Below are 23,463 nucleotides of genomic sequence, written 5' to 3' on the forward strand. Positions count from 1 at the left end.
ATTTTAAGATTTATGCCAGCGTATGACTCACACGTTCCACATAACGCTGGCCATTAGTTGTAGGCACGTCAGGCGATCGTTGACACACATCGACATGCGTTACTTGCCAGGTGCTCATAAGTCGAAACACGTCGAGGTAATGTTTAGCGTACCCGAAACTTATTTCTAACCTATGAGTAACGTGTTGTACTCACGTTACGCGATCGGTGACACACATCGACACACGTTACTTGTAAGGTGCTAATAAGTCGAAACACATCAAGGTAATGGTTAGCGTCAGTGTTCCAGACTTCCTGGGGTTTTTTTTTTTGTCTTCCTTCCTTCGGTATGATGGCGATTTTGACACTTCGATTTCTAGTGCGGTTATAATATAATATAATATAATTAATAGGCTGCCGCTCAACAATTTAAATCATAACCGCACTGTACACTGAACACAGTCATACCGAAGAAAAAAAAACCGGGAGTTTGGAACACTGACGCTAACCATTACCTTGACGCGTTTCGACTTATGAGTACCTTTCAAGTAACGTGTGTCGATGTGTGTCAACGATCGCATATCGTGCGTACAACTTATTCCCATCGCATGCGGAGCGTGTCATACGGCAAGTACGTCGTAAAATTTTCAACATGTTTAAAATTACAAGACGTACTCCATTTAATACGACGTATGATCGCGTACTTTAGCGTTCTATTCATGCATACCAAACTTACCCATACCGTATTAGACGTGCACCAGCGTTTTAGACGCATTTTTCAGAGGTCGGCATACGCTGGCAAGATCGCCAAGGTGTGACTGCGATGTTGACACTTCCATTTCTGCGGCGGTTATGATTTGAATCGTTGTGCGGCAGCCTTTTCATAACCTACGCCACGTCATCGTCGGCGATGCGTGCAGCGCGCTATGCATAGGTTAGACTATCGTTGGGCATAGGTTGTGAAGGACGACAAAAGGTTCAGCATTCGTTGGTATAAGTTATCGATAACACAACGAAACGTTCTGTGTCCGTTACTAATACGTTATGCATAAGACCCAGTCGTTATGAATACGTCCGAATCTTTAAAAAAAAAACATCAAAAGTTCAACGCAAGCCAGCGTTTTACATACATTTTAAAACGTTGCCATTGCTGGCTAAAACGTCAAGGTGCGACTGGGCCTTTACCTCTCGGATCCTCACGAAGCACCAAAAAAATCCGAGCGTTGGTTAAAATGAATCAAATTAATCAGACAAATGCGAATCACCTCGTTCGGCTCGACGTCCTCACGCTGGATTCATACGTTACGGCTCTTGCAAAGACACGGACACGACAAACGCTGCGCTCGACGGCGAATGGAAATGTGCTGACACGCTTCCAAGTGCCAATTATATCCATCAATCGGGGAAGTTTGCAAGACGGCAAGATTTTCTAATGCTAGCGTTATTTGCATCCGACGAGAGATGATAGATTCGTACATAACGGAATGACACGAAAATCAAGACGGGATTACTTGCGGTCCGAATTTTATTTTTCTGATCACAATTTTGATCTATATTTTTCTGCAGTTAGACTGTCATATTTCCAAGAAATTAAGGGAGATTTGGAGTAAAAAATCATAAGAAACATTATCAACACTGGACTCCTTATTTTCCTCGATGCAGTGGACACGAAGCGTGATGTATGAATCCATTATTTCATCAGATAGGGTAGATGCCAGAAAACCCAAATAGGGAGACAGAACATCATCAAAACATAAAAGAGACACCAAAGTTCACATTCTGAGTCACCACACTCAAAATAACTGTCACATAAGAAATGTACAGTAAAATAAAAAAAAATTTACCAATCAAACTAACATTTCTAAGGTTACAATACCCATATTCTGTTGCTTTAATTCATATTTAATAAAACAAGGAAATGGAAAGTATGATATTGACGGTTTCTACAGGTTTCCCAAGATGTCCACCTTCATTTCTGACCATTGCTGGTTTGTCTAAGTACCTCATAATAGTTTGATGTGGCATTTCCCACAAACATACCACAGCATACCCACTTTGTGAGCCATGCACATATATGTATATATATATATATATATATATATATATATATATATATATATATATATATATATATATATATATATATATATATATATATATATATATATCTATATATATTTATATTTATATATATATATATATATATATCTGAAATGTGATGTGATGTGTTGTGTTGAACAAACAGTTTGTAAACCTCATACAATGTACCTCTTTATTTGGCAAGCAGTCACCTTTTTCCTTTGCAGCATTTTCACCATCCATGTTCGATGCGCAGCCCTTAATCGATAAATGGGAATATTCTTCTGATCCTTTCGACCTTGTTGTATTTCCAGAACATTCCGTCTTCGACTTGGCGTCACGATGTGACATTAGTGTTTCCGGGAGCTTTGCTTCTCTCTCTTTCAACCAATTGTCATAGTGCTTTTTAACTCTCGCCTTACTCAACGTGTTTTTGACTTGTTTCTCAAAGTATGCCTGTTTTTCATCAAGTGAGTTTATAACTTTGAGCGAAAAAGGTACTCTTCTTATCCGATCATGCAAGGGCAAGAAAGGGATTACCATGTTGTGACTGTTTTTATTCTCAATGGCTGCCATGAGAACCGCTTGTGTGATGAAATTTGTCAGCATAGAGTTGAAGTTGCTCGTCAACAGCAAAACACCAAATGCAGAGTTATCGATGGCTTCTTCGAGGGATGAAAAGTATGCCTTACCGGCGATTTGAAAATTCTCACAAAACACAGCTCCACGTCCCTCGGTCAACGCTTCCAAACGATCTTTAATCCTCACGGCAACTTCAGAATCGTCTGGGTGATGTAAGACCACAAAAGAGTAAAATTCACCAAAACATTCGGATTCCTCGTGTCCGTGATGTGTAGACGGCACAAAAGAGATGGAGCTTTTGGTGCAAGTACCCGACGGAGAAATGGTAAAAGATTGCCCCGGTTGTTTTTCCCTGGCATCTTGCACAAAATTATCGCCAAGATTCGTTTCAGGCTCCTCGACCTTGGAGTTCTTCGAAGTCTCATGTGCCGGCTGGCTCAAGTCGACGTTCGATCTGATGAGTGCGGTCGACTTGGAATACAAGCACGAGCCCTGAGAAGGATTTCTTGCAGATTCTGAGGTTTCCGAGTCAGCATAAGGTTGTTCCTGGTGCATTGAGGGTGTCATGCTAATTTGGATTTCAGAAGAGTGAGTCATGGGGCTTTGTGAGTAGAGCGACCTGGGTTGTTCAGATTTCGGGACGCCTATGGCATTGGAGAAACGGCCACTTTCAGAGGTCAGTGAGCTCACTTTTCTGCTCTCATGTTCCCAACTACTTTTCATGAGCAGAGTATCTTGTAAAATATCATACTGCTTTAAAATGCCCTCAACCGTATGATCTTTGCTGCAATGTCTTGTTTCATCTTCGACTTGTTCAAGAACAAGGTCAGATAAGGCCTTCCTCAGGTCGAAGCAGTCATCAACTTTTTCTGTGCATCCCTCAATTTCATCCCTGGCCTTGTCGTTAAAACCAAGAGAAAGCAAAGCACAGGCCCTGAGCAGCTTCGCCGATCTTGCATCCAGTGGGGCTAATTCTTTAATCATCTTCTGTAAAACCATCACAGGCTTGTTTTCGAGTTGGTCCAAGATGCTTGGAGGAAAAGATTCCATGATGTAAAACCTAATGTTAGCTCTCAAAGAATGTTGGCAACATCAACCACATCAATCAGCCTTGTAAGCTATATGGTGGTGAGGAACATCACAGCAACTGCGTTTTGCGCAAAGAAGCACGTTGAGCCGTCGGGAGCAGGTCCAATTTTAAGAGGTGTAGTTGAAGAAGCCATCATCTGTTGGATTTTTCGACCTGGAAAAAAAACACAGTTTGGCATTATACATAAATAAAAACATGACTCGTCTAATTGCATGGGTGACCGATCATTCATAGTGCGGTATAGTCTTGTTTTAAAAGATGAGTACGCAATGACACATCTGATAATATAACAGACACTTTGATAGAAAAACACATCAAGTTTAATTTCATACAACAAATGCAAAAGAAAAACTATTTATATTCCATCTAAATTTGAGCTGCTTAACACAGCATTGCAAGCTCATCCAATCGCAGCATATCCAAAACCAAATGCATTGTGTATGCACATGGTCGCTCTTGTTCCGAACACAACAGTCCCAGATGAATCAATGGGAGAATATCCTCACAAAGCCAGGAATTTGTTCGCTCGCCTTTGTTAAAAACATGGTGGAAATGCTTTGTGATGCAAACTCGCCTCTTGTTTCAGCAAATGAGGAAATAAAGAGTTCCAATCTCTCTGGTTTTATGCTGAAGATATAAATTGTAATCGCTTGTCTGTACTTCCAAGGTTCTGTTGATACATCCTACACCGAGTGCTCCATTTCATGGCAGGTTACAGCTGTGCCTTAAACAGTTGTCTTTAACGGAACTGCCTTGGAGCAGAAGAGCTACTGTTGAGCTGCTGCAGTTTAACACCATTGTTATCAGAGGGGGTCTCGGGGGGGGGGGGGGGGGAAGAGAACAGATCTCAGGGGGTTGGGGTGTTGAAGGTTCTGTTGTCTCGACTTTGAATGAACAACTATTATTCGATGTCTCATGGGAGTTGAAAGGTTCTCATCATCAACACCCCCTCCAAACCCACATTTCCACTTTTATTAAACATTGTTTATTTATTTCCAAAATAAACAGATTCAGCGATCATTCGAGGTTCGGTACAAATTCTTTAATCCGGCACATGAGTTCCACGTGAGTTTACCAGATATTGTGTTAAATAGGTTTGTGTTAAATGATAATTGCAATATCCAAGGTATGCCTGTACACAATCTCCGGTACACACACACACACACACACACACACACACACACACACACACACACACACACACACACACACACACACACACACACACACACACACACACACACACACTGCAGGTGTTATATGTACACGTTACACACATGTATGATACATACTAGCAGAGTACCCGCCTGACCGGTGATCTTTTTCCAAGCATGCAATACTGTTACGGTGCCGGGCGTCGGCCGTGAGCCGACCGCTCTGACGGAGCAGCAAGTCGAGTCGGCCCGACCGATCGCCGCCCAGATAACTCCGAGGCCGACAGGTCCTTGTGCAAGAACCGAAATACAACAATGGGCAGACCACGTGGGGTAGGGTCGATTGCCAATCTTCAATGTACCTAAATACCCACGTGATCCAACTACCGGGGTATTCCACCCTCGACGGAACAAGCTGCTTAAGCGAGCCTGTACCGTGCGCGATTCCGAGCGGCTTATTCGCCGAGAACCGTCAGTCCGAATGTCCCCCTTTAATGGCAAACCAACGGCTTTCTAACTCCCAACACACGAAATGCTCAGTCAATGAAATAATCGACGCGACAAGCTGAAAACATTCAACAATTGGGGTATTTATTAATAATAATGGGGAACTCGGGAAGCACGTAAGAGCAGAACTATACCGACTATACAAAATGCAATGCAATCATTTACAGCACACAAAGCACTTAACAGTTTCCTACTTATTAGACGGGCCCACGGACACACACACACACACAAGAAATGGTGGCTGATGCCTTTAATAACTGTCTCCAGCTCGGAGGACAGATGAGCTGAAACCCAGAACCTATCTCGAACCTCTCCACCTCATGTGGTCTTCAAGCTGTTCAGATCCGGGCTCCAGCGAGAGCCAACTGGATCCAATCGCCGTGAGCCGCGATCCTTCCCAAGCTCCAGCGAATCCTCTCGCGCTTCCGAACACGTGCTGGTGAGATGAGGCGCCGATCCTTCCCATCTATGCGTCGCTATCTCGAAGAACCGCCTCCAAGATGAGGCCGATGAGTCGCACTAAGCTGGGAACCAAGCGGAGAACAAAGATCTCCACGAACCAAGAAGAGCCAGCCGAGCAACCAGCTCAACTCTTCCGATGAACAAAGCCTCTCACAACACGAACCAAGCCAGAGCCCAAAAAGCAAACCAAGCCAAGCCAAAGCAGAAAGCCTTCAAAAAGCCTCCTCCCTAACCCAAGCCAAGCAGAACCCAAAGGCCTACTACTGAAAAGCCAGGCCGAAGCAAAAAGCTCTCCAAAAAGCCTCAACCCTAGCCAAGCAGAAGCTGAATCTCTACTACTGAAAAGCCAAGCCGAAGCAAAAAGCTTACTAAAAGCCCCAAGCAGAAGCCGAAGCTCTACTGAAAGCCAAGCCAAAGCAGAAAGCCTTCAAAAAGCCTCCTCCCTAACCCAAGCCAAGCAGAACCGAAGGCCTACTACTGAACAACCCGCAGAGAATCTCTTCCTTATCCTCCTCCGCCCCCTCCCCCGCTCCCGGCGTGACTCATGCCCTTGTGCTCCATCCCCCCTCCCCCGCTCAACCACGGGTGGGAGGGAGTTGTTTACATCCCATGATTCAGGACAGGAGGGCTCTTCTTCCTCTTCGCAAAAGAGGGGGAGGGGCATCTCCATTGTTTTATGATCGCTCCCTGACTATTAAATTGAATCTCGCAGCACACTTAATCAATTTCTGCCCATTAAACAATGGAAGGTGAACTATGTAGGGAACAAGCACTTATCGACATAACTGACTGAATGTTGAACCTGAATGTTGTGTGCAATCGAATTCCCAAATTCGTAACAATACGTTCTTCTGACACATAGCATTATTTGGGTAGTGTCTAGGCAACTGACAGCGACCTCAATCGATCCGAAAAAATAAAATAAATAGGGGTGTTGGAGAAAATAATTATATTAATGTACTCAATTATAATTGTTGCTGGTGCTTTATAAATCCAATTTTTATGCTACAAGTCGAATTGGATGTCAGTTATGCTTCCCTTTACCCAAGAGTCTTTTGACCTAAATGTTGATAAAAGTGTCTTGCTATGGAACAAAGTGACCTGGTTGATAACACCAACTTTTGCCATGATTATGTCATTCGCTCTTCACCTAGTAAACGCGTATTTCAGTTGGAGTTCTTTTATTCTAATGCTTCTCAGCCCCCTCCACTCCCTGCTAAGAACATATACATGCCAGGAAATGTAATCTTAGATTAGTGCAAATCATTGTGGATGCTTACATCTCAGTGTTTTGAACTCCTTGGTCCCATGTTAAAATAAAATTCTCTGATTGTGTACTTTCCGTTGTGGACAGTGAATTAATTGTTGCTTACAGTTTGAGTGGTAGGATTTACATCAAGTCGGTAAAATAAAATTCCACAACAGGGGTAATACCCCTGGGCACTCACCTGATAGAATAATTACACTGAGGAGGAAGTCAACATAGGAAGGAATCAGAAAAATAAAATATAACAATGAACCAATGTTATAATCAATACCTATTGGGGGTGGGGGGGGGAGCACCCCACCTCTCCCCCTCCCGTATCCCTCGCAATAGACCGCAATTTATTTTAAATGGTGTGAACAAACTTTGGTGCATCATGGGTCATGAAGGTTGTGGTCAAGTTTCATTGGAATTGCATGTGTAGTTTCTGAGAAGAAAGCAAATACCTATTTGGGAGGTGGGGGGGGGGGCAACCCCCATAGACTCCCTGAGGACCAGATTATTATTATTTTTTGGGCCCGAGTACAGTTCTCTCACCTCCCTTCCTCCCTTCCCCTCTGCCCTAGTATGCGGCAACACTGAGTCGGAAGTTAGACCGAATGGCGGACACAAGTCGTTCGTGTTCGGGTGCATGAAAGGCCAACAAGTACAATAATACCTGTGTATTAGAAGAGTTTTAAAACGAATGTTTTACTGGGGAGGAGTACAGTGACCTCCAGGCCTCCAGGCCTCCCTGCACTATTCTGTCCCGGAGAAGATTTTATAATTCCCAAAATTGGGAAATCAAATCGAGTGTCCCATGAATCATTTGCCACACCTTATTGCCAGGTATTATTGTGCACCTGTGTCGAATACGGCACAGACTCATCGAGTCAATATTGGGTGCCAGGTATTAATGCGCACCTGTGTCGAATATGGCACAGACTCAGAGTCATTGTTGGGTGCCAGGTCTTATTGCGCACCTGTGTCGAATACGGCACAGACTCATCGAGTCATCGTTGGGTGCCAGGTAGTATTGCGTACCTGTGTCGAATACGGCACAGATTCAGAGTCATCGTTGGGTGCCAGGTAGTATTGCGTACTGGGGTCGAATGTGGCATGCAGACTCATCGAGGCATCGTTGGGTGCCAGTTATTATTGCGTACGTGTCAAATATGGCGTGCAGACTCATCTAGTCATTGTTGGGTGCCAGGTATTATTGCGTACCTGTGCCGAATACGGCACAGACTCATCCAGTCATTGTTGGGTGCCAGGTATTATTGCGTACCTATGCCGAATACGGCACAGACTCATCGAGTCATTGTTGGGTGCCAGGTATTAAAGCGCACCTGTGCCGAATATGGCACAGACTCATCGAGTCATTGTTGGGTGCCAGGTATTAAAGTGCACCTGTGCCGAATACGACACAGACTCATCAAGTCATTGTTGGGTGCCAGGTATTAAAGCGCACCTGTGCCGAATATGGCACAGACTCAGAGTCATTGTTGGGTGCCAGGTATTAAAGCGCACCTGTGCCGAATACGGCACAGACTCATCAAGTCATTGTTGGGTGCCAGGTATTAAAGCGCACCTGTGCCGAATATGGCACAGACTCAGAGTCATTGTTGGGTGCCAGGTATTAAAGCGCACCTGTGCCGAATACGGCACAGACTCCTCGAGCCATCGTTGGGTGCCAGGTAGTATTGCGCACCTGTGTCGAATACGTTACAGACTCATGGAGTCATCGTTGGGTGGAGGCTCCGGACGAATGTCCACAAAAGTTGATGCCCCATCGGGGACTGACGAACAAACAAAAACATTCCCAAATATACAAAGCGAGACATATTGAAAGAAAATAAAAAGGTGAATCAACACGAACCGAGTGAAGGGGTCTAAACCCCCAACAAGCAGATTACATCATCTCGGCTTACTTACCTGCGGGGTCCTTGATTGGTGTAACGTACTCTACTCAACATTACACAAGGTAAAGTATTCTATAACTACACGCCTTCACCTGCAGGTAAGGTAAGGTAAGGTAAGGTATTCCACTGCACAGCAAGGCAAAGGAAATTATTACACTCGACTCCACTCGAATTCAAGGTAAGGTAAGGAATGATACTTTACCATACTACACCTCAAGGTAAGGTAAGGAATGTTACTTTACCATACGACCCCTCAAGGTAAGGTAAGGAATGCTAATTTACCATACTACACTTCAAGGTAAGGTAAAGAATGCTACTTTACCATACTACACCTCAAGGTAAGGAATGATACTTTACCATACATGGTCGGGTTGTCGGCGACTAAACCGTCTCCCCCACCAGGTTTTCTGGTGAGGGGGGTGTTTGGATATGGACACCCAGCAGGATTAAAAACAAAACCTGTCAAAGGGCGGAGGAGCTCCTTGTAAGCCAATAGCCATCCATATCTAGTGCCCAACTGTGTCTGCAGACGTCCTCCTGCAGTTGGGTTACTTCTTATTAGGAGGTTGGTGGCAGGATTTGCACTCCGGCCACCGTAAAACCCTTCATTCCGCAAAACGCAAAAACGCAAAAAAAAAATCTGAAAACCCACTCCGTGGGAGTACCTCTTGTGCAGCTTCCCTTCGCAGGGCAGCTCACCGGATGACGGGATTGGGGCAAAGCCTTCGGGACCCCCAATCTTTGATGATAGGAGGGAAACCACGGGGTAACATCCCTGGGTCAGATTGCGGGAGAGTGTGTCGGAGTGGTGCTGAGGTGTCGTCCACCAGACGGCGGTCTCCTTGGGTTAACCTGAGGCGGTCCCTTCGGGTGGGTGCCTGGAATGTCCTATCCCAAAGAGAGGATGATCACCTGTCTCTGTTATCATCTGAGCTCAAGCGTTTGGACATCGGGATTGCAGCTCTCTCTGAGGTTCGGAGACCGGATTGCGGCGAGATAATGGTGGGTGGTTACACCTACTATTGGTCTGGTCGCTCTGATGGTTACCATACCCAAGGAGTTGCTGTGGCTGTGTCCAATAAGCTGACCCCAATGATAATTGAGGTAACACCGGTCAACGAGCATATTATGAGATTAAGGATTCGTCACTCCTTAGGTGTCATTTCCCTGGTCTCTGTTTATGCTCCGACTGAGGCGAGTGATCTCACCGTGAAGGACACATTCTACGCCACACTCGAGTCTGTGGTTGATCAGTGCCCCAGACGAGATACACTTCTAGTCTTGGGGGATTTCAATGCATCGACTGGAACCGATAGGGATGGTTATGAGGTGTGTGTTGGTCCCCATGGGTCAGGAACTATGAACCAGAATAGCACCAAGTTCCTTGACTTTGCAAGAAGTCATGGACTTAGGGTGGCTGGTTCATGGTTTCAGTGCCCACAAGCTCATCGCTGGACTTGGTATTCCAACGCTGGCGGTGTGGCAAAGGAGATTGACCATGTCCTCATTGACGGTCGTTGGAGGATGATTCAGAACTGCAGGGTCTACCGGAGTGCTCAGTTCCTCAATACTGACCACAGGCTTGTTGTAGCAACTCTAAAGCTGCACCTTAAATCCTGGAGAATGGTACCATCCCAGCCGAGGCTGGATGTTGCCAAGCTCAGGGATGAGAGTAGTAGAGATGCCAACTTTTGGAAATCAGAATTAGGGAGGATTTGCAACCGACACCAAATAATGTGCGCAAAGCGCACATCTCGAGCGCGGAGCGCTCGACCCTTGCGGCGGGGTCCAGGGCCCGCCTTAGGGCCCTGGAAGCTCTGGGGTTCTAGACGCTCTCTAGTGCCCTCCGAGCCCTATTTTGGAGCATTTAACATGTTAAGAATTCCCACTTTTTGAACAAAAAAAGGGGAAAATTGTGCACTTTTTAATGTTACATGTATGTTAATATTAGTAAGTTAGGGGACAATCAAAGATTAACAAAAAGCACAAAAGAAGCAATATTTTTCTTACCTTACTGGCTGGTACTACTGCTGCTTGCTTTTGCCATGGCAGCTTTGCTGAGTGACAGCTGTGTGGCTCTTTTAGCCCTTCTGATTATGTCTTTGCTGTATTCTCTCTGGTAGCAAGGGGTGCTATGAGCTAGTTTTTCAATTAAGAGAGCTTCCAGGATTTTGACACTCAAATTGGGACGAAATTCAGTATGATTCTTCCGTACAAGACTGAGTGCCCGCTCACATGATGCGTTCGAATGAGGAATGACCAAGATTCCCTTCATCACTTTGCTCAAATTAGGATACTTCTTGGCACCAGTGCAGGGATCTGTGAGCTGTGAAATCCGATGCCACTGCTCATCCACTCTCACCGTCTCAGTAGCAATTGTAGCTATGGAGGCGTCTGCCTGGTAGTGAGCGAATTCACTCTCAAGACTGTCTATGTCACTATCACCGCCACTGAACAGACAGGGGAATTTCTTGATGAAAAACTCCACACAGTCAAACCCCACTTCTTGGTGTAGCTTAACATCCAGCACCTGAGCATGCTTGGCTAATTCATCATCTAGCGGCCAGGTTTTGAAGATGTAATTGCAGGCTTTCACATAATATGAGCGAACTGCACTGAAGAAACCTTGGATGTCTGACTCACTCAGAGTGAAGGTGGATTTCTTGAGACTCCTTTGTTCCCTTATATACAGTTTGGCATCGTTCCCAATCATGAGGTCCTCATCATTCTTCTGATGATTTCTGTCAGAGAAGGGTACATTTACCAGAGGAACCGATGACACCGATGGTTTCAAAAACCGTACGAAGATATCTTTCAGAAGACCATTCAATTCTCCGTGCAGGAGATGAATACAGGGTTCGTCTCTTTGGAGCAGAAGATTCCCCTTCTCAAAAAGCTTGTTAGCATATCGAAGGAAGAAACAATAGAGTTTTGTTTGTGGAGACAAGAACATCCTGTTGACACGTTTTTCTCTAGATTCCTGCACAGTGTTTGAGGAAGATGCGCTTTTAGTTGTAGAACTCGTAGTACACTTAGCCGCAGGGCGATCACACTTGCGTTTACTGCCAGCAGAAGAGGTCAGACTCGTAGTACCAGATCCAATTTTACGTTTGAGGAGAGAGCTTGAGGTAGGTGCAGCCAAGGAAGAAGACCTCTGATTCGAAGGTTTTGCTGAGCTTCTATCAAGTGATTTGGCAAAAGCAGAACTTAACTTGGGTCCTTCTTTGCCTGTAGATGGGACTATCACAGTCTTTCTCGACTCTGAAGGGATCTGCTTTGTAGATGAACGTGATGAAGGGCCGGTGATGCTACCTGCTCTCAGCATTGGTTTTGGTGCTGTCCCTGCTGTCTTCTTCGCAGCAGATACTGCAGTGGTAGTGGTGAATGCTGCTCCACTAGTGCTTGATCCTGCAGTGCCAGTACTGGCAGTAGATACAGTGCCGTCCTTCTTGCTCGTTGTTAGAGTCTTGGCTACAGTTGGTTGCATTTTTCTTCGTACTTCTTCTTTGAAGAAGAGGCGAAGTGGCTCCCACTGTTCAATCAGCCTGTCTAGGCACTGACCAAGGGACAGCCACCTTGTTGCGACATGCTTCAGAATCTTGTGTGTCGGGGCATCACAGAGTTCTTGCAGTGCTTTCACTCCTTTGACGCGTTTACTACTTTTGTCCAAGTAGTAGTAAATATCGATGAGAAAGTCATCTAATTCAATGGGTAAGGCCTGAGCCGCCTTCTTGGCCGTATTGTGCATCATATGGCAAGGGCATCCCATGATGTAGCACTCTGGATTTTGTTTGTGGATATAAGCAGCGACTCCTTTGTGCTTGCCCACCATGACAGAGGCATTATCAGCACAAAAGGAAACACAATTTCCCCACGGAATTTTCCTGTCACTGAACTCATGATCAAGCAGTTTGAAAATGTTTTCTCCAGTGGAATCTTGTTTGCACGCAGGCAAACTTAGCAAACCTTGCTTCACAATCCCAGCACTGTTGTCATAGTACGAAATCAGGACAGGATATAGCTGGGCCTCACCACTGTCATTGCTACCGTCTGTAGCTAGGCTAAATGGAGCTAGTCTAGCAATATCGGCAATAGATGAAGCAGTAACATTTGACAACTCACCAATTATTGCTGAAGTTTTTGTTCTTGCACATCCATACTTTGAAGCAACTTTTGAATCTGGAAACATCTTTTGAAATAGAGGTCCAGCATGATCTGAGACTGATATGGGCAAGTTATGTTCCACAATAAATCCACTAAAGAGAAGTTCCGCTCGGGTAACATCCTCTTCCTCGCTTGTCCCTTGTTTGGTGAAATAATTCAGAAGTGTACCGGTACTCGTGCTCGAAGATCTCTCCTTTGCAATGTCTGTGTGCCGTTTGCTTCCAACGTGCTTCCGAATATCATCGCGACCTCCGTGCTCAACTGAAATATCAACGCTGCATACTGTACAATACGCATGATGAATTCCTCTTTCAGACTTTCGAATACACGGGTATTGGAGACTGTATTCGGTCTTGTACTTCTGAGACCATTTCTTGGTCTTCGTAAGCTTCTTTTCTGCCATTTCGTAATCAACATCGAGGGCTTGAAGCATCGGTAACTTCGAAGTCGATGTTCCACAGCTGCAGCGCGACTCGTAGAACTCTAGCGGCTGTTAAACACCGCACGGTGGTCGCGACCGCCGGGCTGGTACGGGCCCAGCTGCATGCAGTGAGCGTATCGCATGCATATACACTGTGCATACATACCGCATGCACTGTATTGCACACATACCGCATGCACTAAATCTCAGTGCATGATCGCATAAGCGAGATCCAGACCCAATGTTTCGCTGCTCCTCATTTGAATTTGCAATTTTTTACGTACAATTTGGTAGCAGCGAACGTTATGGAGTTACCACATGCTATACGTAGCAGACGATGCTTTTCATTCAATTCTCATACTAGTACATTCTGATTAGTGAACAGTGCAAAAATATCAAAATTTCGGGAGGATAAGGATAGTGATCGTAAGGGCGGGAGTTTGGGTGAATTTTCGGAAGCCTCCCGATGCAATCGGGAGGGTTGGCATCTGTGGAGTAGCTGAGGAGTTTTGAACAGGCTGAGTGGACACTTTGGGGGTCTGGGTGCTTTGGGGGGTCCTGAAGAGTTGTGGAGCGCCTTCAAGACCACCGTCCTTGATGTTGCCGGTGGATGTCTTGGAGCTCACCGCAGGGCAAAGAAGAATTTTGTCTCTCAAGGGACACTGGATACCATTGACCAGAGTCGCAGGGCCAGGCTGAATGGCAGAGCTGAGCTGTTCGGGGAGCTGAGGCGTAAAACTGTACGTGCACTGAGGGTGGACAAGGAGGCCTATGTGCGAGGAATCTGTGAGGGGGTAGAGCATCACCTGTGGACAGGTGATTCTCATCCTGCTTACAGGGGAATTCGCGCATTACGTTCATCCAAGCCCATCCCTCGGAGCACTGCAGTTCGAGCAGAGAGTGGTAGGCTCTTGACAGAGGAGTCTGAAGTGAAGGCCGGCTGGGCCGGTTACTTTGAGCGGTTGTACCAGGCTGATCCCCCAGCTGTCGAGTTGGACGTCAAGAGTGTTACAATCCCTGTTGCTGACCCTCGAATCAACTGTGGTCCACCTTCGCTTGTGGAAACACGGGCTGCGGTGAACCAGTTGAAACGGGGCAAAGCTCCAGGGATCTGTGGCATCCATGCCGAACTTCTCAAGGCTGGTGGAAATGCTGCACTCGTGTCGTTGCATGCAGTTTTGTGCTCTTCCTGGAACACAGGCATCATCCCAACTGACTGGAAGAGGGGCCTTGTTGTCCCTCTCTGGAAAGGGAAGGGTGATCGCCAAGACTGCAACAACTACCGAGGGGTGACGCTGCTCTCAGTGCCGGGCAAGGTCTTTGCTCGGATAATTCTTGATAGGGTTCGCCACCATCTGCTTGAGCACCAGCGTCCAGAGCAGTCAGGCTTTACACCAAAGAGGTCAACGATTGACCGTATCCTTGCCCTTCGTGTCCTCACCGAACGCAGACGAGAGTTTCGGCAGGGGCTGCTTGCAGCCTATGTTGATCTCTGTAAAGCGTTCGATTCAGTGAATCGAGATGTCCTCTGGAGGATTCTTGGTCTTTGTGTGGTGCCACCAAAACTGATCGATCTGATGTCTGAACTCTACTCTGGTACTGAGAGTGCTGTGAGATGTGGTGGTACCATCTCTGACTTATTTCCAGTTGTTACTGGAGTTCGTCAGGGAAGTGTACTTGCCCCCACACTTTTCAGCACTTGTATGGACTGGATTTTAGGGTGGATGTCGGAGAGATCAAGTTGCGGTGCATCGTTTGGGAATATCAAGATCTCGGACCTTGATTTTGCAGATGATGCAGTCATCTTTGCGGAGACTTTAGACATCCTCTTGGGGGCCCTCGAGGTGCTGAATGAGGAGTCGGAGCCGTTGGGATTACGGGTTTCTTGGGTCAAAACTAAGATCCAGGCTTTCGGTGACATCTTGGATGCTGCTGTCCTGTCTGTGTCTGTTTGTGGTGAGGATGTTGAGGTCGTGGAGAGATTCACTTACCTTGGCAGTGATATTCATGTCTCTGCTGGCTGAGAGTCAGATGTCAATAGACGTCTGGGTCGGGCCTGGGGAGTCATGGATTCACTGGATCATGGGGTGTGGCGCTGCCGGTACCTGTGCAGGAGGACGAAAGTCCGAGTCTTCAGGTCCTTGGTACTTCCATTGGTGGCTCTATTGGTGCGAGACTTTGACTCTGACCAAGGATCTGAGACGGAGACTTAATTCCTTTGGTACCAGGTCTCTTCGGAGAATCCTTGGCTATCGCTGGTCGGATTTTGTGTCCAACGAGCGGTTGCTGAGAGAGACTCGGATGAGATTTGTTCCCTGCATAGTCCGTGAGCGTCAGTTGCGGCTGTATGGACATGTGGCTCGTTTTGCTGACGCTGATCCTGCTCACCAGATTCTCTCAGCGAGGGAGTCTCATGAGTGGAGGAGGCCAGTGGGCCGACCAAGTGCCTCTTGGTTGCAGCAGGTTGACCATCATCTCAAGGAGATGGGGATGGGCCTGGCATCTGCCTGGGGGATGGCCAGACGGAGGCCCCTGGAGTACCGGCGGAAAGTGGACGCAGCGACGCGCTGTTCTGGCACATGCTCCCATACCTGACCTTTACCATACTACACTTCAAGTTAAGGTAAGGAATGATACTTTACCAAACTGCACCTCAAGTTAAGGTAAGGAATGATACTTTACCAAACTGCACCTCAAGGTAAGGTAAGGAATGATACTTTACCATACTACACTTCAAGGTAATGTAAGGAATGACACTTTACCATACTACACCTCAAGGTAATGTAAGGAATGATACTTTACCATAGTACACCTCAAGGTAAGGTAAGGAATACTACTTCACCATACTACACCTCAAGGTAAGGTAAGGAATGATACTTTACCATACTACACTTCAAGGTAAGGTAAGGAATGCTACTTTACCATAGTACACCTCAAGGTAAGGTAAGGAATGATACTTTACCATACTACACCTCAAGGTAAGGAATGGTACTTCACCATACTACACCTCAAGGTAAGGAATGATACTTTACCATACTACACCTCAAGGTAAGGTAAGGAATGATACTTTACCATACTACACCTCAAGGTAAGGTAAGGAATGATATTTTACCATACTACACCTCAAGATAAGGTAAGGAATGATACTTTACCATACTACACCTCAAGATAAGGTAAGGAATGATACTTTACCATACTACACCTCAAGGTAAGGAATGGTACTTCACCATACTACACCTCAAGGTAAGGAATGATACTTTACCATACTACACCTCAAGGTAAGGAATGATACTTTACCATACCACACCTCAAGGTAAGGTAAGGAATGCTACTTTACCATACTACACCTCAAGGTAAGGTAAGGAATGATACTTTACCATACTACACCTCAAGGTAAGGTAAGGAATGATACTTTACCATACTACACCTCAAGGTAAGGAATGATACTTTACCATACTACACCTCAAGGTAAGGAATGATACTTTACCATACCACACCTCAAGGTAAGGTAAGGAATGCTACTTTACCATACTACACCTCAAGGTAAGGTAAGGAATGCTACTTTACCATACTACACCTCAAGGTAAGGTAAGGAATGATACTTTACCATACTACACCTCAAGGTAAGGAATGATACTTTACCATACTACACCTCAAGGTAAGGAATGATACTTTACCATACTACACCTCAAGGTAAGGTAAGGAATGCTACTTTACCATACTACACCTCAAGGTAAGGTAAGGAATGATACTTTACCATACTACACCTCAAGGTAAGGTAAGGAATGCTACTTTACCATACTACACCTTAAGGTAAGGTAAGGAATGCTACTTCACCATACTACACCTCAAGGTAAGGAATGGTACTTCACCATACTACACCTCAAGGTAAGGTAAGGAATGCTACTTTACCATACTACACCTCAAGGTAAGGTAAGGAATGATACTTTACCATACTACACCTCAAGGTAAGGTAAGGAATGATACTTTACCATACTACACCTCAAGGTAAGGTAAGGAATGATACTTTACCATACTACACCTCAAGATAAGGTAAGGAATGATACTTTACCATACTACACCTCAAGGTAAGGAATGGTACTTCACCATACTACACCTCAAGGTAAGGAATGATACTTTACCATACTACACCTCAAGGTAAGGAATGATACTTTACCATACCACACCTCAAGGTAAGGTAAGGAATGCTACTTTACCATACTACACCTCAAGGTAAGGTAAGGAATGATACTTTACCATACTACACCTCAAGGTAAGGTAAGGAATGCTACTTTACCATACTACACCTCAAGGTAAGGTAAGGAATGATACTTTACCATACTACACCTCAAGGTAAGGAATGATACTTTACCATACTACACCTCAAGGTAAGGAATGATACTTTACCATACTACACCTCAAGGTAAGGAATGATACTTTACCATACTACACCTCAAGGTAAGGTAAGGAATGCTACTTTACCATACTACACCTTAAGGTAAGGTAAGGAATGCTACTTCACCATACTACACCTCAAGGTAAGGTAAGGAATGATACTTTACCATACTACACCTCAAGGTAAGGTAAGGAATGATACTTTACCATACTACACCTCAAGGTAAGGTAAGGAATGCTACTTTACCATACTACACCTCAAGGTAAGGTAAGGAATGCTACTTCACCATACTACACCTCAAGGTAAGGTAAGGAATGCTACTTCACCATACTACACCTCAAGGTAAGGAATGCTACTTCACCATACTACACCTCAAGGTAAGGAATGCTACTTCACCATACTACACCTCAAGGTAAGGTAAGGAATGCTACTTTACCATACTACACCTCAAGGTAAGGTAAGGAATGATACTTTACCATACTACACCTCAAGGTAAGGTAAGGAATGATACTTTACCATAGTACACCTCAAGGTAAGGTAAGGAATGATACTTTACCATAGTACACCTCAAGGTAAGGTAAGGAATGATACTTTACCATAGTACACCTCAAGGTAAGGTAAGGAATGATACTTTACCATACTACACCTCAAGGTAAGGAATGATACTTTACCATAGTACACCTCAAGGTAAGGTAAGGAATGATACTTTACCATAGTACACCTCAAGGTAAGGTAAGGAATGATACTTTACCATACTACACCTCAAGGTAAGGTAAGGAATGCTACTTTACCATACTACACCTTAAGGTAAGGTAAGGAATGCTACTTCACCATACTACACCTCAAGATAAGGTAAGGAATGATACTTTACCATACTACACCTCAAGGTAAGGTAAGGAATGCTACTTCACCATACTACACCTCAAGGTAAGGAATGGTACTTCACCATACTACACCTCAAGGTAAGGTAAGGAATGCTACTTTACCATACTACACCTCAAGGTAAGGTAAGGAATGATACTTTACCATACTACACCTCAAGGTAAGGTAAGGAATGCTACTTTACCATACTACACCTCAAGGTAAGGTAAGGAATGATACTTTACCATACTACACCTCAAGGTAAGGAATGATACTTTACCATACTACACCTCAAGGTAAGGAATGATACTTTACCATACTACACCTCAAGGTAAGGTAAGGAATGCTACTTTACCATACTACACCTCAAGGTAAGGTAAGGAATGATACTTTACCATACTACACCTCAAGGTAAGGTAAGGAATGCTACTTTACCATACTACACCTTAAGGTAAGGTAAGGAATGATACTTTACCATACTACACCTCAAGGTAAGGTAAGGAATGATACTTTACCATACTACACCTCAAGGTAAGGTAAGGAATGCTACTTCACCATACTACACCTCAAGGTAAGGTAAGGAATGATACTTTACCATACTACACCTCAAGGTAAGGTAAGGAATGATACTTTACCATACTACACCTCAAGGTAAGGTAAGGAATGCTACTTTACCATACTACACCATAAGGTAAGGTAAGGAATGCTACTTCACCATACTACACCTCAAGGTAAGGAATGCTACTTCACCATACTACACCTCAAGGTAAGGAATGCTACTTCACCATACTACACCTCAAGGTAAGGTAAGGAATGCTACTTTACCATACTACACCTCAAGGTAAGGTAAGGAATGATACTTTACCATAGTACACCTCAAGGTAAGGTAAGGAATGATACTTTACCATAGTACACCTCAAGGTAAGGTAAGGAATGCTACTTTACCATACTACACCATAAGGTAAGGTAAGGAATGCTACTTCACCATACTACACCTCAAGGTAAGGAATGCTACTTCACCATACTACACCTCAAGGTAAGGAATGCTACTTCACCATACTACACCTCAAGGTAAGGTAAGGAATGATACTTTACCATACTACACCTCAAGGTAAGGTAAGGAATGCTACTTTACCATACTACACCTCAAGGTAAGGTAAGGAATGATACTTTACCATACTACACCTCAAGGTAAGGTAAGGAATGCTACTTTACCATACTACACCTCAAGGTAAGGTAAGGAATGATACTTTACCATACTACACCTCAAGGTAAGGTAAGGAATGCTACTTTACCATACTACACCTTAAGGTAAGGTAAGGAATGATACTTTACCATACTACACCTCAAGGTAAGGTAAGGAATGATACTTTACCATACTACACCTCAAGGTAAGGTAAGGAATGCTACTTCACCATACTACACCTCAAGGTAAGGAATGCTACTTCACCATACTACACCTCAAGGTAAGGAATGCTACTTCACCATACTACACCTCAAGGTAAGGTAAGGAATGCTACTTTACCATACTACACCTCAAGGTAAGGTAAGGAATGATACTTTACCATAGTACACCTCAAGGTAAGGTAAGGAATGCTACTTTACCATACTACACCATAAGGTAAGGTAAGGAATGCTACTTCACCATACTACACCTCAAGGTAAGGAATGCTACTTCACCATACTACACCTCAAGGTAAGGAATGCTACTTCACCATACTACACCTCAAGGTAAGGTAAGGAATGATACTTTACCATACTACACCTCAAGGTAAGGTAAGGAATGCTACTTTACCATACTACACCTCAAGGTAAGGTAAGGAATGATACTTTACCATACTACACCTCAAGGTAAGGTAAGGAATGCTACTTTACCATACTACACCTCAAGGTAAGGTAAGGAATGATACTTTACCATACTACACCTCAAGGTAAGGTAAGGAATGCTACTTTACCATACTACACCTTAAGGTAAGGTAAGGAATGATACTTTACCATACTACACCTCAAGGTAAGGTAAGGAATGATACTTTACCATACTACACCTCAAGGTAAGGTAAGGAATGCTACTTCACCATACTACACCTCAAGGTAAGGTAAGGAATGCTACTTCACCATACTACACCTCAAGGTAAGGAATGCTACTTCACCATACTACACCTCAAGGTAAGGTAAGGAATGCTACTTTACCATACTACACCTCAAGGTAAGGTAAGGAATGATACTTTACCATAGTACACCTCAAGGTAAGGTAAGGAATGATACTTTACCATAGTACACCTCAAGGTAAGGTAAGGAATGCTACTTTACCATACTACACCATAAGGTAAGGTAAGGAATGCTACTTCACCATACTACACCTCAAGGTAAGGAATGCTACTTCACCATACTACACCTCAAGGTAAGGAATGCTACTTCACCATACTACACCTCAAGGTAAGGTAAGGAATGATACTTTACCATACTACACCTCAAGGTAAGGTAAGGAATGCTACTTTACCATACTACACCTCAAGGTAAGGTAAGGAATGATACTTTACCATACTACACCTCAAGGTAAGGTAAGGAATGCTACTTTACCATACTACACCATAAGGTAAGGTAAGGAATGCTACTTCACCATACTACACCTCAAGGTAAGGAATGCTACTTCACCATACTACACCTCAAGGTAAGGTAAGGAATGCTACTTTACCATACTACACCTCAAGGTAAGGTAAGGAATGATACTTTACCATACTACACCTCAAGGTAAGGTAAGGAATGATACTTTACCATAGTACACCTCAAGGTAAGGTAAGGAATGATACTTTACCATAGTACACCTCAAGGTAAGGTAAGGAATGCTACTTTACCATACTACACCATAAGGTAAGGTAAGGAATGCTACTTCACCATACTACACCTCAAGGTAAGGAATGCTACTTCACCATACTACACCTCAAGGTAAGGAATGCTACTTCACCATACTACACCTCAAGGTAAGGAATGCTACTTCACCATACTACACCTCAAGGTAAGGTAAGGAATGATACTTTACCATAGTACACCTCAAGGTAAGGTAAGGAATGATACTTTACCATAGTACACCTCAAGGTAAGGTAAGGAATGATACTTTACCATAGTACACCTCAAGGTAAGGTAAGGAATGATACTTTACCATAGTACACCTCAAGGTAAGGTAAGGAATGATACTTTACCATAGTACACCTCAAGGTAAGGTAAGGAATGATACTTTACCATAGTACACCTCAAGGTAAGGTAAGGAATGATACTTTACCATAGTACACCTCAAGGTAAGGTAAGGAATGATACTTTACCATACTACACCTCAAGGTAAGGTAAGGAATGATACTTTACCATACTACACCTCAAGGTAAGGTAAGGAATGATACTTTACCATACTACACCTCAAGGTAAGGTAAGGAATGCTACTTTACCATACTACACCTCAAGGTAAGGTAAGGAATGATACTTTACCATAGTACACCTCAAGGTAAGGTAAGGAATGATACTTTACCATAGTACACCTCAAGGTAAGGTAAGGAATGCTACTTTACCATACTACACCTCAAGGTAAGGTAAGGAATGATACTTTACCATACTACACCTCAAGGTAAGGTAAGGAATGATACTTCACCATACTACACCTCAAGGTAAGGTAAGGAATGATACTTTACCATAGTACACCTCAAGGTAAGGTAAGGAATGATACTTTACCATAGTACACCTCAAGGTAAGGTAAGGAATGCTACTTTACCATACTACACCTCAAGGTAAGGTAAGGAATGATACTTTACCATAGTACACCTCAAGGTAAGGTAAGGAATGATACTTTACCATAGTACACCTCAAGGTAAGGTAAGGAATGATACTTTACCATACTACACCTCAAGGTAAAGTCCAGAACGCCACTCGACTACACTGTAAGGTAAGGAACAGTATTTCCACCACACGGTACTCCATTTCAAGTTACTCTCTTCCACACCTGAGGTTGTCCTGCTCATTCAAACAAGTCTTTTAATTAATGACGCGCAGAATAAAACATCGTTAAGTCCCCAAAACCTGTAACGCACCTGAGTGGATGAAGACAGGAAGCTCGTGCTGCAACTACTGAAGCGCATCACCCGCTGAAAAGAAAAAAATAAAAAAAAAAAGAGACAAGCTGTTTAATTTTTCTCGGAATCTTATCGATCTCAAAATGTCATGTTTGCGGATGTGTGAGCGCGCGCGTTGTTCGGAGAGTTGGTTCGTCGGTTTCGGAGTGATTTAACGAGAAAAATAAGTGATCACAACAAATAACGTACAAGTTGACAAACAAACTAGTTATTAAAACTCGATCTGTATCGTGAAAAGTATTAATGCTCTTCAACCACTGCTGCTGACGTCATGACGTTGAGCCCGCCCACTGCGTAACGTGACGCTCTTCTTTGTCGAGTCGGTGTCGGTTTAAACCGCTGGTACTCTGAAAGTTCACCTTCGGTAAACCACTCTCGCTGCAGGATCCTTCGGTCAGGAAGAATTATGGTGTCTGTATGTGTGTATGTGTGTATTTGTATATGTGTGTGTATGTATATGTGTGTATATGTATATGTATATGTGTG

At 44.1% G+C, this 23,463-nt stretch overlaps 1 protein-coding gene across 4 annotated transcripts in view; it reads right to left on the reverse strand.

Moving 5' to 3' along the window:
* LOC147020765 (uncharacterized) overlaps positions 1-23,197 on the reverse strand; it is a 38,919-nt gene extending 15,722 nt beyond the window's left edge. The window contains exons 1-2 of one of the 4 annotated variants that reach the window (XM_085896382.1): positions 22,936-23,197; positions 2,270-3,882 (exon numbers count right to left, since the gene is read on the reverse strand). In XM_085896382.1, coding sequence (XP_085752508.1) covers positions 2,270-3,689 — 1,420 coding nt within the window. In that variant the 5' untranslated portion in view covers positions 3,690-3,882; positions 22,936-23,197. Of the gene's footprint in view, positions 1-2,246; positions 3,883-22,739; positions 22,869-22,935 lie in introns of those variants that run through there. The other 3 variants (XM_085896378.1, XM_085896381.1, XM_085896380.1) reach the window with 3 other exon arrangements.
* Positions 23,198-23,463: the final 266 nt, after the last annotated feature.

Source organism: Eptatretus burgeri, chromosome 9 (genome assembly GCF_056783735.1).
Source record: "Eptatretus burgeri isolate ZD-2024b chromosome 9, Ebu_testis_v1, whole genome shotgun sequence".
NCBI classification, from domain to species: Eukaryota; Metazoa; Chordata; class Myxini; order Myxiniformes; family Myxinidae; genus Eptatretus; species Eptatretus burgeri.